The sequence below is a fragment of the Gossypium hirsutum genome, chromosome D09 (assembly GCF_007990345.1).
Source record: "Gossypium hirsutum isolate 1008001.06 chromosome D09, Gossypium_hirsutum_v2.1, whole genome shotgun sequence".
NCBI classification, from domain to species: Eukaryota; Viridiplantae; Streptophyta; class Magnoliopsida; order Malvales; family Malvaceae; genus Gossypium; species Gossypium hirsutum.
In genome coordinates this window covers 41,059,882-41,076,677 of record NC_053445.1, presented here as the reverse complement: position 1 = coordinate 41,076,677, position 16,796 = coordinate 41,059,882, and the positions used below count along the sequence as shown (strand labels likewise).

General features: G+C 33.9%; 2 protein-coding genes and 1 long non-coding RNA gene across 6 annotated transcripts; 2 read left to right on the top strand and 1 right to left on the bottom strand.

The window, feature by feature from the left end:
* Window positions 1–2,408: 2,408 nt before the first annotated feature.
* Window positions 2,409–3,734, top strand: LOC107891354 (uncharacterized). The gene is made up of 2 exons (XR_001682197.2): window positions 2,409–3,134; window positions 3,417–3,734. It is a non-coding gene; the product is annotated as an uncharacterized lncRNA (long non-coding RNA).
* A 1,285-nt stretch (window positions 3,735–5,019) lies between these two features.
* LOC107891355 (DNA-directed RNA polymerase V subunit 5A) lies at window positions 5,020–8,118 on the top strand. Of its 4 annotated transcripts, none has more exons than XM_016816119.2 (4): window positions 5,020–5,433; window positions 5,885–6,061; window positions 7,222–7,335; window positions 7,830–8,118. In XM_016816119.2, the coding sequence occupies exons 1-4, from the start codon at window positions 5,164–5,166 to the stop codon at window positions 7,953–7,955; spliced, it is 687 nt and encodes a 228-aa protein (XP_016671608.1). In that variant the 5' UTR covers window positions 5,020–5,163; the 3' UTR covers window positions 7,956–8,118. The 4 variants fall into 4 exon arrangements, with proteins under 4 accessions (XP_016671608.1, XP_016671609.1, XP_040956617.1 ...); XM_016816120.2 differs by having other exon boundaries at window positions 7,605–8,118; XM_041100683.1 differs by having other exon boundaries at window positions 5,882–6,061.
* A 265-nt stretch (window positions 8,119–8,383) lies between these two features.
* On the bottom strand, window positions 8,384–10,962 carry LOC107891356 (mitochondrial fission 1 protein A). The gene is made up of 5 exons (XM_016816122.2): window positions 10,746–10,962; window positions 10,203–10,341; window positions 9,240–9,361; window positions 8,819–8,882; window positions 8,384–8,714 (listed from the first exon to the last, which is right to left on the bottom strand). The coding sequence occupies exons 1-5, from the start codon at window positions 10,836–10,838 to the stop codon at window positions 8,629–8,631; spliced, it is 504 nt and encodes a 167-aa protein (XP_016671611.1). The 5' UTR covers window positions 10,839–10,962; the 3' UTR covers window positions 8,384–8,628.
* Between the last annotated feature and the right edge of the window lie 5,834 nt (window positions 10,963–16,796).

Below are 16,796 nucleotides of genomic sequence, written 5' to 3'. Positions count from 1 at the left end.
TTTTTATTTTTTGATTATTTCTATTTTGGTCACAATTATTTTTATTTTGGTCATTTCCCAGTAAATAATTTAACAAAAATGATAAAGTGATCATCAATATTTAAAATATTTTATTAATTTAATTCTAATTCTAAATAATTCAATAAATTTAATCCTTCACATTTACAATTTCTATCAAGTTGATCCTCAAACACAAAGAAATAAATATTACTATAATTATATTTAAACAGATATAATTAAATCATGTTAAACTTATATGTAAATTTGTGAATTTAATAAACCTACAAAATCATAACCCTCCTCAATAGAGGGACCCTTCTTATGGCACCTAATAAATAATTAATAAATAAAAAGAAAAACGAAAAAAGGTTCCTTAAAGCATTTTTCAAGTCATCATCTTTTGCATTCTTGTCAACTTGAAGGATCGTGTAATAATTTTATCTTCATATAATTGTTTGCAATTTATTTAGAATGAAACCAATAAAAACAAATTAGAAAACAATGGAAAATAATGGAAAGAAATGGAAACTAGTCAAGTATGGATGGATTGATGGGGGCACTAGGTCTTAAGTAAAGAATCTTACAATCCAAGAAACTAAAATCAAACCTGAATTGATCTGGAAAAATCAAAACATCAAGTTAAATGAGGAATAATGCAAATTGAATGAAAAACAAGAGAAAAAAAATAGAGGGAATAATGATTTCCCTTTATAATTGGTGTAAATTTTTTTCTTCATTTCCAGACAGTTGATACCTTTAATCTTCTTTCTTATCCGAAGGCCGGTACTATCGTGGACGCAGAAGGACTCTCAGGCAGGGAACGGTTGTTTCGATGGAGTAAAGATGATGCTCATTTTGGGTTGACAGCGGTTGCCGTTATTAAACAACTCATTAATAACTACAATCGTTGTCTCGCCGACCCGAGTTTGACATCTACTTCTATCGAAATATCCGCTCTCCCCCTGGGAGTCATCTTGTGTCCACCTTAGTGTCAGTCTTCAAATAAAATTGAAAGGTTAAAGATGCTTGTTGACACCATTTTTTTGATAAAACGGGGTCGACTTGGATTTTGAAAATAAAAATGAAAACGAGAGTCGCCACCAATCTTTTTTGATGAGGTGTGATCGGGTCACCTCGTAAAACAGTTGTTTTTAATAAACGATTTAGATTTTATTAAAACAACGATTTTGGTCTACGAAATTCAGAAAAATAGGTTCGGGAGTCGATTACGCACGAGGAAGGATTAGCACCCTCGATACACCCAAAATTGGTACCTAGTTGATTACTTAATGTCTTGGTGTCGAAAATTAAAAAACTCAAAAAGAATTTAAAAATACGATCCCTCTTTATATTGTGTTATTTCAAAATTACTTGAATAAATCAAAATGGAAAATGCCTTCTTATCTCGAAGTAACAAGATGTCACATCCAGTAAGTTAGGACCCGACACCTCGTATTTTTTGAGAGTAAGCTTGCATTTTATTTCTATTTAAACCTCATTCATTTCAATTTTAAAAGGATATTCAGTTATTTAGGTTCAATACGAGAAAAATCGAAACCCAGTAAGTTAGGGCACGTTTTCTCGAATTTTCTAAATATAGAATATTACCTTTATTTTTGAAAATTTATGAGTTTGGAAATTTAAAAGGATATTTTGCTATTTAGAATTAACGAGAAAATTGAGACCCAGTAAGTTAGGGTACAATTTCTTGAAATTCTAAAACGCGAAACATTGCCTTATTTTGAAATCTGTTACGAATAATGACGATTACAACACTTGAACAAGGTGTATTTGTTTTGTTCGTGATAAAATAGACCGGTTTATTATTATGGGTATATACAAAATCAAACATAACTTTTAAAACGATGAAATGAAATGAAACGATAACATAGAGCATGAAATGACAATTCACGAATGAAATACCATGTTAGTAAATGGCAATAATACGAAAACAAATAAACTAATTACAACGTCCATAATGATAATAATCACACCACATGCAACAAATTAACATGCCAATATTAACAATCCAAATACGAAATGACAACATAGAGAAGGATTTTATGTAGCTAATAGTATAAGACAAGTAATTTATGAGATAAATTCGAAATGAATGGTAAATATATCAAGCAAACAAAATATGAAACTTAAAATAATAAAAAAATACTAATATATTTTAAAATGAATGAATAAAATAAAAAAAAAACAAAACAGCATTCTTTTTCTTTGTTCAAAATAATATTTAAAAAAAGGACAATATATATATGGTAGTTTAAAACAAATAATGTAATAAAAAAATTTAAGAGAATATTAGGTGAAACATTTAAAATAAATAATATATGTAAAACTCAAATTGCATAATAATAAAAGAAGAGCTCTTAAAAAAATAACAAATAAATTAATTTAAAAATAAATAAATAAAGAATAGTAAGTTAATTAAATGAAATAGGACGCAATTGAAATCGGGCCTAAAATTCGAGGTTTAAATCGCAAATAAATAAAAGATGATGGTTCGGGACTACATTGGAATCGGGCTAAAAAGAGGGCTCCAAATTGCAAATAAGTAAAATAGGGTGCCAGGGGACTAAAATAAAGCGCGCTCAAAGCGCGAGGGATCAATTGTGAAATTTCCCCGCCCCTTATGCACACTGTTTTGAGCGGGACCAAGTTGGAAAGGGCGCACAATTCAGTGGCCAAAATTAAGGGAAACAAAGGGCTACATTGAGGGTGCCGCAGAATTTGGGGGACCAAAGGCGCAAATTACCCATCAGGGCAAGCATGCGCAGGTCTCCCCTCCTTCAAACGGCGCCGTTTAACCTAATATAAATATCAAAAAGAAAGAAAAAAAAGATTTGCTTCATTTTTCAAAGGAAAAAAACAGAGGGCTCAGCCCCTCTCTCTCTCGCAGGTTCTAAATCCGGCCGATGGGGCCATCAGCGGCGCCGCCGTGCCCCTCACCGTCCTCGGTGATCGGAGCAACGCAAAGGTCGTCCCTTTGGTCCGTTTTTGAAACGCTTGAAGGCCTAAACTCCTAGGCTTCAAGGCCGAAAGGAGAAGAAGAAGCCATGCCCTGTCCCGTCCCGATTTCGGCGACCGAACAAGGCTCCGGCGACGGGCTTTGCGGGCGACCTCCGGTATTCCCCTTTCCCTTTCCTTTTTTCTTTTTATTAATATTTAAAAAAAGATTTGTAAAAGAAAAAATATGAAAAAATAAATAAATAAATTAGACAAGAACACAGAGGACAATGTTTTGGTTTTTTATTTTCAATGTTTGTAAGAGTGTCCAGAAAAAACTACAAGAAATTGCTTGTGGCTTTTATAGCCAAATTACAAACTCTTCATCTCTGTTTCGTTTGTTGTTTTCCTATTTGTTTTTTTTTTTTGCTATTTGTTGGTTTCTGTCTTGTTTCTTGCAGGTGGTCTGACACGCGTGGAGGGCCAGCGATTGGCGATCAGCTGCGGTGGGCATGCGGGAGGAGGTGAAGCGGCGTGCGGCGCGCCTTAGGGTTTCTGCCCCTCCCTTTTGCTGAAAATTAGTCGTGGGCTATTGGGCCCTTAGGGTTCAGGTTTAGTTGGGCTAGTGCTGTTGTTTGGGCCTTTCATTTTGGACTGTAATTTTGGACTGTTTAATTTTGGGTTTTTATTATTTGGGTTTATTGGTTGCGGGCCCGAGCAAAAATGGGCTCTTACAATGCTGGTTGCGTGGAAATAGAGAAAAAAAATTACATTGATTACATCGGAAATCCCTCCATTTTCCCCTATGATTATGACTAGAGGTGCTCATGGGCCGGGTGGCCCGGCTCGGCCTGACGGTCCACTCGAAATATGGGAGGGTTTGGGTAAAAATATAAGCCCGAAATATGGGCTTGGGCAAAAAATGAGGCCCATTTAGAAAATAGGCCGGGCCTCGGGCACCACTTTTTTTGCCCGGGCTTGGGCCCGGCACGAATATAATAAATATATTTTTTTAATTTTTTTAATTTTAAAATATTTTTAAAATAAAATTTAAGTGTTTTATTAAAAAAATGGGCCGGGCCAAGCTCGGGCTTAGAAATTTTTTCCCAGGCTGGGAATAGACAAAATCTCAGGCCCATATTTTGGGCTGGGCCCGGCCTAGGATGTGAGCTAAAATTTTTTCTGGGCCCAGCCCATGAGCACCTCTAATTATGACCTCAATCTTATGTATGATATATAAGGCATCATTTGTGGGTTATCTAAAAGCTTGAACTCGTGACCGCATAACGACCAGTTATTGGCCCTCGGTTTATACTCGAACCCATGATCGCATTACGATCTCCGATTGGGACCTCCACTTAGACTTTGACCCCTGATCTTATCAAGCACAATCACTCTGAAACTAGATTTCTCCAAAATAGGTTTTTAAGGTGATAATTCTATCCCGCCACGACATATGAAATGTATGTGTTATGAGGCACATTATCATATCCCCGACTCCTCAAAATTACCTCTGAAATTCCCCGGTTTTAGTTGAAAACCCTAAACTCTTTTAAAAAACCCTAAATATCAAAATATAAAAAATCTTAACCCTGATAGAGAGAAAAGGAAAAAAACGACCTATTTCCTTAAATTTTAAAAAACTTATAAGCCTAATTTAAAAAAAACCAACATAAATGCCTAATTTAGTCATGATTAAAAGTATGTTACAAACATGTATTACCTAATATGATAAATATAATGAGCGCAAATCATTATGACTCTTACCGGTAAATAGATTATCTTTTATCTAATATAGAGTTTATTGTTGAGGAAAAGGAAACTTTTATGATTATTTTTTTATCTATTTATTTTTTTTAATTTAATTTGAACAAATATAATTAATCTAATTCAACTCAAATTTTATTGAATAAAAATTTTAAATTAAATTTGATTTATAAAATTTATTAATTTAAAACTTTTTTTTTCACTCAATTTGATCCAATCATATGTTGTTTTGGCAAACGGCAGTTAATGGATTTGGGTATAAATCAAGGGCTGAAGCCTTGGACAAGATCTTAAGCCCAAATTAGGACATCTACAAGACTACTACAACTGTAATCACCCCTTCAAAAGTAAGACTACTGAGACGGTCGAGGAAAACGAAGCGGAAGCGTCGTTAAGTCGTGTAAATATTGAACTCGTAGACTGGTTGAAGTAAAAGCGAAAATGGAAGGGATTGGATTGGAAGGAGATGGGTCAAACGGGGAAGCTCTTGGGAAGTGCTTGAGTGGGTTGGTGGACGATGGTAGCACCGAGAGTCATCGATACTACCTGTCCCGGAGAACTGTGCTGGAGATGCTTAGGGACAGAGGCTATGCCGTACCCAACACTGAAATCGACCTCTCTCTCCATGAATTTCGTGCCATTCACGGCCAAAGCCCTGATTTTGATCGTCTCAAACTCTCTGTTACTCATAAAACTGACTCTTCCAAGCGGGTATTCTTTGTTCTCTGGGCTTTGCTTTATGTTCTGGTTACTGTTTTTTGTATACGTTGCATGATTAGATAAGTATCCATTCATTGCATGTTCCTTTAAATTGTTTAATATAATTTTCCTCACTGAAAAGTTTGAGTTTAGATTATATCAATTTTGAACCCTATCATTTTCGTTTGGTGAAAAAAAGAACATGCTTCGTTTATTTTCTTTTTTTTTTTTTATACAATGATTATTAGAACTATCCATAACTCTTCCCCAGCCCCTCGAACCCAATACAGATGCCAACCGAGCTAAGTCAGCAGAAAGTTGCGTTTATTGATTTATAAGGGGAATGCCAAAAGTCAAAAGATGTGATGGATTGTTAATTTCTGTTGCTTTTGTCTTGAGAAGTGATTCTTTATTCGTTAATCAATGTGATCTGCAATCTGATGAATGACATTTTTCGTAGCAGACGCTGGTAGTTTTCTATGGGCCTGGTGTAGTTAAAGTCAGTGGGATTCGGCTCATTGCTGGTCTAATTACTAGCAAAGAAACTTTGACGGGGTTGATATTAATCGTGCAAAACCACATAACAAACCAAGCTTTGAAAGCTTTAGACCTTTTCTCTTTTAAGGTGGAGATATTCCAGGTAAAAGCTCTAATACTAGTCATGTCTGTTGTTTCCATTGACATTGGTCCTCTAAATTCAATTTCATGCAAGAAAACCATTTTCTTAACCAAAAGCTTCGTCCTCCGTCCACTCCATATTGTGCACTTCCTTCATGGCTGTCCATGCTTCATAAAGTTACATCCTGTGAGATGATTGTTTTCTGGCTCATATTATTTGTTATTGTTACTTATAAAGTGGTTAACATTTGCATATGAAGGATGAAAATCTAATCAGAGTACTGCATTTGGTTTGCTTCTGTGAGTAATTCAATTTTGGATTTTTTGAAATGATTTAAACATTTTCTTATAGTTTCTGGGGATCCTGCATGCTGATAAAAGCTGACACACTTGTCTAGGATTACATTGTGAGAAATAGTGGTTGTCTGCAAGGGACATCCATTTTGTCTAACATGAAACTTCTCTTGGCTATCTTTTCTTCATGTGTTTTGTGCTAACCACAATTATTATGTTATTATACACTGCTAATACTAGTCATAGGTAATAAGTCATTTAATGTATTGTTATCAGCTATTTGAAGCTTACAAAATGTATTACAGTCGCAATTTTCAACGGACCTTATATATCATCTGCCAATTGTGTCAAGTTAAAAGGAATTTTGCTGACATTGATTCTCTCTATAAGATTCAAGTTTCTTTCCTTGCAGCAGTTGCGCCACCAAATCAAATAAATTTGTGAACATAGATATAGCTAATCATCTATAGAATGATTGGCATAATCATTTGAAACGTGTTACTTTGGTTTTTCAGTGAGAGGCTGGGGTGGAAGGGATTAGGATGAAGGGAAAGAAATTCTCTATTTATTTAACTAGTCTAATTGACTACCATTAACTATTATTAGTCTATGGAAACCGGTTAATATTTCTCATTGTCATTCCATCTTACATTAATATGTATTCCCTCTTCCTTGTTAAATCTGAGATGGATAAATTTGTAACTTTTGGGGAATAAAACGGTACATAATATTGTGTGTTAACTAAAGAAATTAGTTCTTTACATCCACTATGGTTTAATTTAACAAGTGCGGATGTCGGCTACCTTCTCTTTTTTGTCTCAGCTAATATGCAACTTTTTCAAACCATCTTGTATCCCTAATACTATTTTTTGATTTCTTGGTCCTCAGATTACTGACCTACTTGTTAATATCACAAAGCATGTGCTGAAGCCCCAGCACCGGGTACTAACAGAACATGAGAAACAAAGGCTCTTGCAGAAGTACAGCATAGAAGAAAAACAGGTTAGTTTTAAAAGATTAAGAGCTTTGGTTGAATATATATATAATACTTCATATTGCCAGGGTTTGATCCCTTGGTCATTAGAATTAAGAGATGAGGACTCTATCAACAGGCTGAATACTCACAGTTGGGCGAGCTTTGGTTGAGTATTACTCATGTGAACATCAGAATTCATATTGAAAAGCATTTAGTTTATTCATCAAGATGCACCTATGGTGCTCCAACTCTTCATTATTTTTTTAAAGTGCTCGTGTCTGACACATGGATACAGGAATACGACCTGAAAGGATCCTTCAAATACATGGAGAATACTTGGAAATTTTTTACCATACTCATGTCATACATGTACTTGACATTTACATCCTAGTCCAAGTAATATTGCAATGCACTAAAATGATGTGCATATGCCATCATATATGATATGATTTTAATACATATATTGTTTTTGGTTAAAGTTGTTGGCATCTGAGCTGAATTTTATGTTTATGTTTTGTAGCTCCCTCGACTGTTAAAAAAAGATGCCATTGCAAGATACTATGGTTTTGAAAAGGGTCAGGTGATAAAAGTTACGTATGGGGGTGAAATCACTGAGTCACATGTTACTTATCGATGTGTCTGGTGATGAAACAAATCAATGCTGTCGCTGTTCTTTATGTTTCTTCCTGTAGGAAAATTGTGTTTGTAGTTTTCTGTCCGAAGTGTTTTCCCGAACCTTTCTATGGGGCTTCCGACCTTTGTTTGCTGTTTTATGAACACTAATTGAGTTGGATTCTTCTTTAATTTTACTTTGAAATCTATAATGTCTGTTGGCCTAAAATAGTTTAATTACTACTTAGTAGAGGATAAGGTAGTATTGTAGGTCAAATGGCTTCCATCAACAACCTTTGCCAGAGCTAATGAGGAAAATACTGTCCTTTATGATTCACCATTAATAAATTTAAGAATACCCCAACGTGCATAATTAATCTGACGCCGAAACACGCTATATGAGAATCACTGATGAGTCATTAAAACAAGTTTTCATTCATCATTTAGTTATCGAATGTAATGTGCCATCAATAATTAATTTTTATTTTCACAAGGATGGTGTCTTGTCATATTTCATAATGGAAATATCATTTCTATAAGAAAGAAGGAAAAAACCATCCATTGGAAGAATCCACCCAACAGATGCTAAAACTTTACTGTTGTACATTATTCAAAACAAATTTTGGGGAAAACCTGCAAAAGGGAGAGGCGCAAAATCTCAAGGATGTGAACAATATGGACAAATGTATAAGTTTGGTTTTAATCAATCAGTGCCTGCGAGTCAAAGCTGCGGCAATTCCACCGGCGATAAGCCCCAGAGCAGTAGCAGTGATGCCAATTCCAATAACACCATCTGCATTAATTCATAATTCATTCAGTCTGTGCTATCCTATCCTATCCTATCCCATGCTATACCATAAATAACTTTAGAATCTATAATAAAATTCTAGTTATCACCTTTAGCAATGCGCTCCTCAACTGCTTTCTTAAGGACTAGAGCTTGCCTCCAATCAGGTGCAATCTACAGAAGCCATAGTCGTATAATAATAAGAATAATAAGAATAATAACAACAACAACAACAAATAAGTATTAACGTCATCAAGGAATATCATGATAATCAAGTAAAATCGATCAAGCAATGTATGTAGGAAAATTATATCGTAAAAAGATAACTTTCAGAGAGGAAGAAGAGAAATGGGTAGACTAATGGGATCATCTAACCCAATCGCAGTGATGGTATGAATCTAAAATAGCTTCACAACCTTTAAATATATTATATGTTGAAACAATTGAATATTGGATTTAGTTTTAACTGTTATGCAAAACCACCAAGAATCTATTTTTAGACTGAAATGACTTAAGGAAATGCAAACAAACCTCCAGACACTGCTCCACAAGTTGTCGACTCCTTGAGAATTCACCAGTTCTGTAATATCCAACGGCTAGAAGGTAAATTTTCTCCCTCTGCTGCAACGGAGAGCTGCTATTGGCCAATGATGCTGCAAAGAGAAATATTGTTGGTAATGCTAAAGACTGAAAGTGACACATAAAAAACAGAGGTAATAAAGAGTAAGAAAATATTCAAATAACAATGTGATATTCCAATGCACAATTGCCAAGGACCATATGTGGAGCCAGAATGGATGGTGACACAAGAACACCTTTAATAATTCTACTGAAAAGTTTACGCTTTAATTACTCACCAAAAGGGGGAGGGGGGCGTATTTCTCAAGTTCTCACAACTAGAAACATTGCATAAACAAGCATTTTGAAGATTTAGCACAAATATGACTTATGATTAGAAACACACAGTAATGAAGCAAACAAACTAAGGTCTAGAAGATAAAAACATAGCCAAGTCAAGAATATAGTCACAATAGATTAACTTGGTATATAAAATATTTAAAAGCTTCACTAAGGCTTTGCTTGGTATGAAATATGGAAAAGAGTGAGGATGAAAATTTGGTTAATCAAATGGTTAAGATTATAACCACTTTCTTACTTTGTAGCTTAACCATTAGATTGAGAAATTTTCCATTCCCACTCTTTCCCATCCTCTATACCAATCAGAGCCTAAAGGTAACCATCTGAAAGCATTCAAAGCAATTAGAGGAAGCAATAAAGGAAAATGAGGATAGAGAGAGACCACCTATAAAATTTAGGAACATGAGTAAGATTTGACAAATATTTACATTGACAACATTGGATCACTATTACTTTATTACAGTTACAAACAGGCACACATGGTAGGACAAAAGTAACATACTCTGCATTAATTTGTGAAACATAATATAGGAAAGAAACCCACAAGACAGGGAAGATGGTATATCAATAACTGACCTTCAAGCATAGCTATCCCACGCTGCACATCTTCAGCTTGCCTAGAGTGAACAAGCGCCCATGAAAGTCGCATGATGCTTTCGCTCTTCTGTTCCTCCGAACTACCCTTGGCAGCATCAGCAACTTCTCTCTCACACCCCTTCCACCAATACCACAAGCGAAACCAAATGCCAAAACAATAAAAAATGAAGAAAATGAGTGTCCACGAAATACAGAAACCCCAGTAAATCAAGACAACATAAATATGTAACATCCCCCAATGCCCCACCCACTTTCTTCTAATTCTATGCTTCCAGCATTGCCATGATAGCCAACATTCAGACTTTGCTTGAACATTTTAAGAAGCTTTACAATGATATTTACCACTAGATGCCTCGAACCCTTTATACGGACCAAAAAAAAAACAACAAGAGAGAAATACCAGACCCTAAATGAAAAAATTAAGAGAGAAATAAGCTATGAAGGCGCGTATTATTGCTACTAAACCAATCTGAAATGGATAAAAATACAAAGAGTAAATGGAAAAGTTGAAAGTATACTAACGGCAATGACGTCTCGGTCACACCAAGGTATCTGATCGCCACCACCGAAGAAGGTCCCGATCGATTCAAGGAATTGCCCGATCTTCGCTTCCATTTTTCAATGATGAGCCACAGTTTTATCAACAAATCTTAACGGAGCCTTTGGTTGGGTTTTTTTTTCCTCCCTCTTTAATTCTCTCGTGTGGGCAGAACTTGAGGATTAAGAAATTGACTTTTTGGTGTTGTCAGTTGCCATGCACGTGAGGTATTTTTACTTTAGAAACTACCAAAACACGGGCGCTATACGCCAATGGTCCGTCTGTTGGTTATTTATTTAATATTTATGAATATAATAGAGTGTGGTTCAATAAATTTGATGTTTAGTTGATTAATAAATGCTTTGAGACTAATTTGCAAACGAGATAAAAGTTTTGCTATTACATAGAACAATGGTTAATTGAATGATTAAACCAAGATGTAAATATGATAGTGGATATTTATGTCATCTTTTATATTGATAAGATTTAATTAATTTAAAGAATAGTTAATCATAGCTTAATTAAAAATATCTTAGTAATTAAAAAAAACCAAACTATATAAGTTAAAATAATAAAACAAAAGATGATAATTTTTATATCTTCCTCATTTTATTTCTTAAATGTTTAGAGAAAGATAAAGGATTTAACATTTCAACCTTTAAGCTTTAATTGATCAAGACACAAATCAATCGGACATTAATCACGGAAAAACTAAAGTAGAGGAATAATCGTTGGTCTCATGTTGGAGCTGGTTCTACTTAGGTAATTTCATATTTCAATTAAAGTAAATGATTTGATTTTGATATGTAAATTGATACCTATAAATATATATATGAATTAGTGATTGAATTGCTTGATTTTAAGAAAAGGGAAAGACCATGATTAAAAGATATCATGGCATTATACTTGAAAAGGAAAAGATCATGGTTGAAAGATACTATGACATCATTTCGGGATTGTGTAAGACCTTGGTTGGAAGATACCATGGCATCCTCGAAACAATGGAAATGTTGAAAAGGACATCAATTGAATGGCTATTATGTCAATGTTCTAAGGTTTGTTATGTGAATTTTTGAATACATAAGTGAGATTTGGGATTATGTATGTGTTATGTAAAGTAAATTTATAATTAAGTTATGTTAACATATATTTGAACTTACTAAGCATATTGTGCTTACATATCGTGTTTTTCTTGTAGATTTCATGAAGCCTAGTAGATTGGAAGTTCAAGTCAGAGCATACACACTATCCATCTCTTACTTTGGTAGATGTTTTGAGTTATTTTGGATGTTGGTTATGAATGGCATGTATTAGGACTTTCGGTTGATTTGTCCATGTTGTTTATGTTTGGTACTTGATTTGGTAATATTTTGTGGTCATGGATTTATTTGGTACCTTGATCTAGTGAATTTGTTGTAAATATTTTAGGACTTTTGCTTAATGTTGTGATGATGTATATATAAGTTGTTTATATGTATATGGAATGAAATGGAAGTTTGAGTAGTTCTAGTCTATATATTTAAGGTGATAGTTTGATATGAATTATGGTTTCTTGAAAGTAGACACAAATGGTATGATTGATTTGCAAATTGGCTAGGTGATAGTTTGCTTATGATCAATCTAAATACAAATGAGTTTGGTGCTTGATAAGTGTTGATTTGGTTCATTTTTTTGCTTAGAAATTGTGGTGTCAATGAGGGCACATTGGTTAGGCAACTAGATTGATTGATTTTTGGCTTGTTTTGATGTCTTTGAATGTGTTTTAATCATATGAAAGTATCTTGAATTGGTTTAGTTTGATGCCCAAGCAATTGGGTTTGAATTGGCTTGCATTATGAGTAATTTGTGAAGCACACGGCCTAGGACATGGCTGCCGCATAGTCAAGTGCCACACATGGCCACACCACATAGCCGTGTGTCATTTAAATTTTAAGTGTAGGATGAACCACACGATCTAAGAGAGTCATACGGCCTGACGACATGACCGTGTGACCAAACTTCGAATGTACACACGGTCTGGCACACGACCTGCGACATGGCTGTGTGACCCTATTTCGAATACCCACATGGGCGGACATACAAGTTGGGACATGACCGTGTGACCCATACTTCGAATTGAACACGAATGGCCACACGACCATGTTTTCAAGCCATATGACCATGTGACCCCCTATTTTCATAATTTTACACCTTTCCCAAATTTCTCTGTTTTGTTTTAAAATGGTTCCCGAATGTTCCCAAACTATTTTTAGGGCCCATAGGCTAGATTTAACGCCTGTAATTGTATTTTATGCTATAAATGAAATTTTTATATGAATGTTAGGAATTAACTTGAATAATTATTTTGTTTGTGATTAATTGTACTTATTTCTGTTGTAACAGCCCGAATTTGGGGCTAGCCGGAATAGTGGTTTCGGGACCACAAATTCAACGAGAAAAAAATTTATTTTCATTATATTTTTATGGTCTACGATTTCAAAAAATGATTTCGTGAAAATTTCATTCGAAAATTTTGATGTTTGGGCACTCAATTTAGTCAAAAGGACTAAATTGTAAAAAGTACAAAAGTTGAGTTCTATATGTTAGAGGTGTCCAATTGTTATGAAATTTTAAATTTGAGGTCTTTATATGGTAATTAGACCATTGGTTAAGTTGGTGGACAAAAATGGATATGGTTAGGCATGTTTCCAAAGTTTTTCATTAAGGGCATTTTGGTCATCTAGTTATTAAAATGAATTAAAAACAAAATTAAAAGCCAATTTTTGTCCATCTTCAACCCCTAGGCCGAAAATTGCATGGAGAAACCATGGCTAGGGTTTTTCAAGCTTCCAAGCTCGATTGTAAGTCCGTTCTATCCCCGTTTTTAATGATTTTTACGTTTTTGATATCCTCGTAACAAGATTTACCTATTTTTACCATTGTTTTGAACTAGGGTTTGTGTTTAAAAATTTACCCATGAATGATATGCATGTATTTTGATGTTTTATGGAAGAATATAAATGTTTGGAGTGTGATAAACGATTTGTACTAAGTAATTTTCGATGAAAATGCCTAAAAAGATTAATTTGTAAAAGTTATAAAATATGTCACAAGTGTGTGAATAAGTGAGTATTGTGGACTGCTATAGTTATGAAAATGGTTCAGCTAGACCTAAAATGTAAGGAAATTGAATAAAATTTAATTTACGAGCCTAGGGGAAAAATTGTAATTTTGTGAAACTTTAGGGCTAAAAACGTAATTTTTCCAAAGTATGATTTTGGACTGGAATGAATAGTATGAAGGTTATATAAGTTAAATGTATTGTTATAAATCAAGAAGACGAGAAATTGAAATTGATCGATAAAAAGAAAAGTGAGAAAAAGTGAAAATTTCCCCAATGAACCTTTGGAATAAAAAGGGATATGAATGAAGTGACAGAAATAATCACATGTGTGGCACGGATTGTGTGTAGGCCACTATGTAAAAGTGAAAATGATGGTCATGTGTGTAGTACTATGTGCAGGCTACTACGTGTACCGGAATGATAGGTCGCATGTGTAGTACTATGTGCAGGCTACTATGCGTACCGGATAGTTTCGATCACGTGTGTAGTACTATGTGCAGGCTACTACGTGTATCAGATGGTAATGATCACATGTGTAGTACTATGTGCAGGCTACTATGTGAACCCAATATCATTGGTTAGTAAGGTGGTTGCTATGTGCTGATTCTACCGGGCATCATTGATTAATAAGGTGGTTGCTATGTGCTGAATCCACCGAGTATCTGTTATTATTCCGAAGTGTTCATCGGGAAATTGACTAAGTGTAATTGAATAATGAATATATGTGTGGAATTGAATTGAATATCGACTTAGAAATGGAAACGTGAATTTTGAATTGAATTGTGATTGAAAGTGAAAAAGTGAAATTATGAAAGAGTACATTTAGCAATAAAACAGTTTAGACAGCGACAGTTGTGTGACTTTAAAAAATCACCAAAAATGGTGGAGATTGAATTAGAGGCTAAATAATATATGAAATTGAATCTGAATGAGTCTATTTTCACATAAAAGAAACAAAGCAAGCAAAAGAGCTATATATTTTGAGATATTTGAAGTTTAGTTAGACAGAGTTAGAATGAGTTCGAAATCCCCTATTCTGACTTTGGAAAATTTTAAAAAATTGTAAAAAATAATTATGGGATAAAGTTTATATGGTTAGAATACTCAGTGAATCTATTTTCAATAGAAACAAACGGAAACAATATTCTCATTCTGTAAAATGAGATAATTAATTTTTAGTGAAGAGAGGTCAGAACTGTCAAGCAGTGAAACAGGAGAAACTTTAAAGAATAAACTGTACTATTTTGCCAAACCAAAAATTCTTAAAATTTTATGGTAAAAGGATATGTGAATCTAGTTTCAGGGAAAATTTACAGATCTTAATTTGGAGTTCTGTAGCTCCAGGTAAAAATAATTTAGTGACTCTGACTCGAATAGACAGCTTTGAATATACATGTGAGTGAATAGTGAAATTGTAGTTAATGTTGTTTAAGTGTGTTATACACATTAAGTATGTGGAATGAAGAGGAGGAGGAGGAAAATTGGAAGAACATATGAATGATTTGTGTAGAATTGGTCATATGCTCGATTATAATCGATAATCGATTAAAAAGAAATGATGTTTATAATTGTGCATTATTAGTTATAGTTAAAGTTCATGTGACAAAATAAAGTTTCATAGTATGTGTATGTGGTATACTTGGTATATGATTTGGTATGTAGCAATGTCAGAAATGGTTTATGAATTAACTCATGTTGATAAGTTTGATACATAAATAAATGTGGTGCTTATCCATGCTTATAATGCTTATACTATATGTTTATTTGGCTAGCATGTTTGGTGTGTATGCTTAGGCTTTGGCCAAGTTGTGGCTGGATTACGCCACATTAAATTTATAAAATTATGCATTGAGATGGTAAATGTCTAGATGAAAATATGCTTGTGATCATAAAAGGGTGGTAAGGTTTAAAGTTTGTAACTTTTATTAAAATGGTTGATCATGTGGTTAGTCTTCAAAAAGGCTAGCTTGCGACTACGGTTTAGTGTAATGTTTATATCTTGTGTCATATGCATAGGAAATGAGAGTGGAAAGGAAATGAAATACTAGGTTCATGCTTGAAGTGTAAAATGATGCAAAAATGGGACGTTAAGTTAAACGATAAATATGTATTAGTATTGAACTTAATGAAATTGAATTGTACGTGAATTAAATGGAAATTGCAAATGATATGATTTGAATTAAATGAATTATCGTGGTATTGAAATGCATATTGGATTGAGAAATTGAATTGAATTGTGAAAATGAGAATCGTGAATTAAATGAAATGGAAATGAAGTATTGAATTGCATGAGTATGTATTGGGTCTCAGAAGCCCTATTTGTTACAAATATAGTATTTTGAAGTTATAACGTGAAGATTTATAAAAGCATGTTAAAAATTTGAAGAGTTTAAATTTGAATGAAATTTTATAACTCGGTTTAACATGTTTATAGTGTATGTGTTCTGGTAATGCCTCGTACCCTATTCCGGCGTCGAATACGGGTAAAGGGTGTTACAATGTGACATCGCCAGATTCGGTCATAACGTTTAGATCGAATTTGGGGTGTTACATCTGTAATACCCCGTATACTTAATTCGCCGATAGAGACAAGTTAAAGGATGTTATAGTTCATATAACAATGTACTAGATAAAAAAAACATTTTAAAGAGTACCATTGCATGAAGCCACTTAAAAGCATGCATGAACAAGCATAGTTAAGGAAAAGGCTATTTTTTGATAACCAAGATAATAAATAGAGGCTTAAGGTGTTGAGGGGCAAGTGACTCCAATATTGAAGTTTTTACATTAGGAGTTAAAGTGCATTTTATTATCTTTATTGGAAAAATAGACAAATTAGTCTATGTACATTAAATCAAAGAGTAAATTGATTATTGTATTAAAAATTCTATCCATTTTTACTATTAAAAATTGGTTATTGTACCACATGTAA

Coding starts and splice junctions, on each gene's coding strand:
- LOC107891355 (XM_041100683.1), top strand. CDS start 5,164: ATGGAAGGGATTGGATTGGAAGGAGATGGGTCAAACGGGGAAGCTCTT. Junction 5,434..5,881: donor AAACTGACTCTTCCAAGCGG/GTATTCTTTGTT, acceptor CATTTTTCGTAG/CAGACGCTGGTAGTTTTCTA. Junction 6,062..7,221: donor TTAAGGTGGAGATATTCCAG/GTAAAAGCTCTA, acceptor CTTGGTCCTCAG/ATTACTGACCTACTTGTTAA.
- LOC107891356 (XM_016816122.2), bottom strand. CDS start 10,838: ATGGAAGCGAAGATCGGGCAATTCCTTGAATCGATCGGGACCTTCTTC. Junction 8,883..9,239: donor TTGTGGAGCAGTGTCTGGAG/GTTTGTTTGCAT, acceptor TGGCTTCTGTAG/ATTGCACCTGATTGGAGGCA. Junction 8,715..8,818: donor TGAGGAGCGCATTGCTAAAG/GTGATAACTAGA, acceptor GAATTAATGCAG/ATGGTGTTATTGGAATTGGC.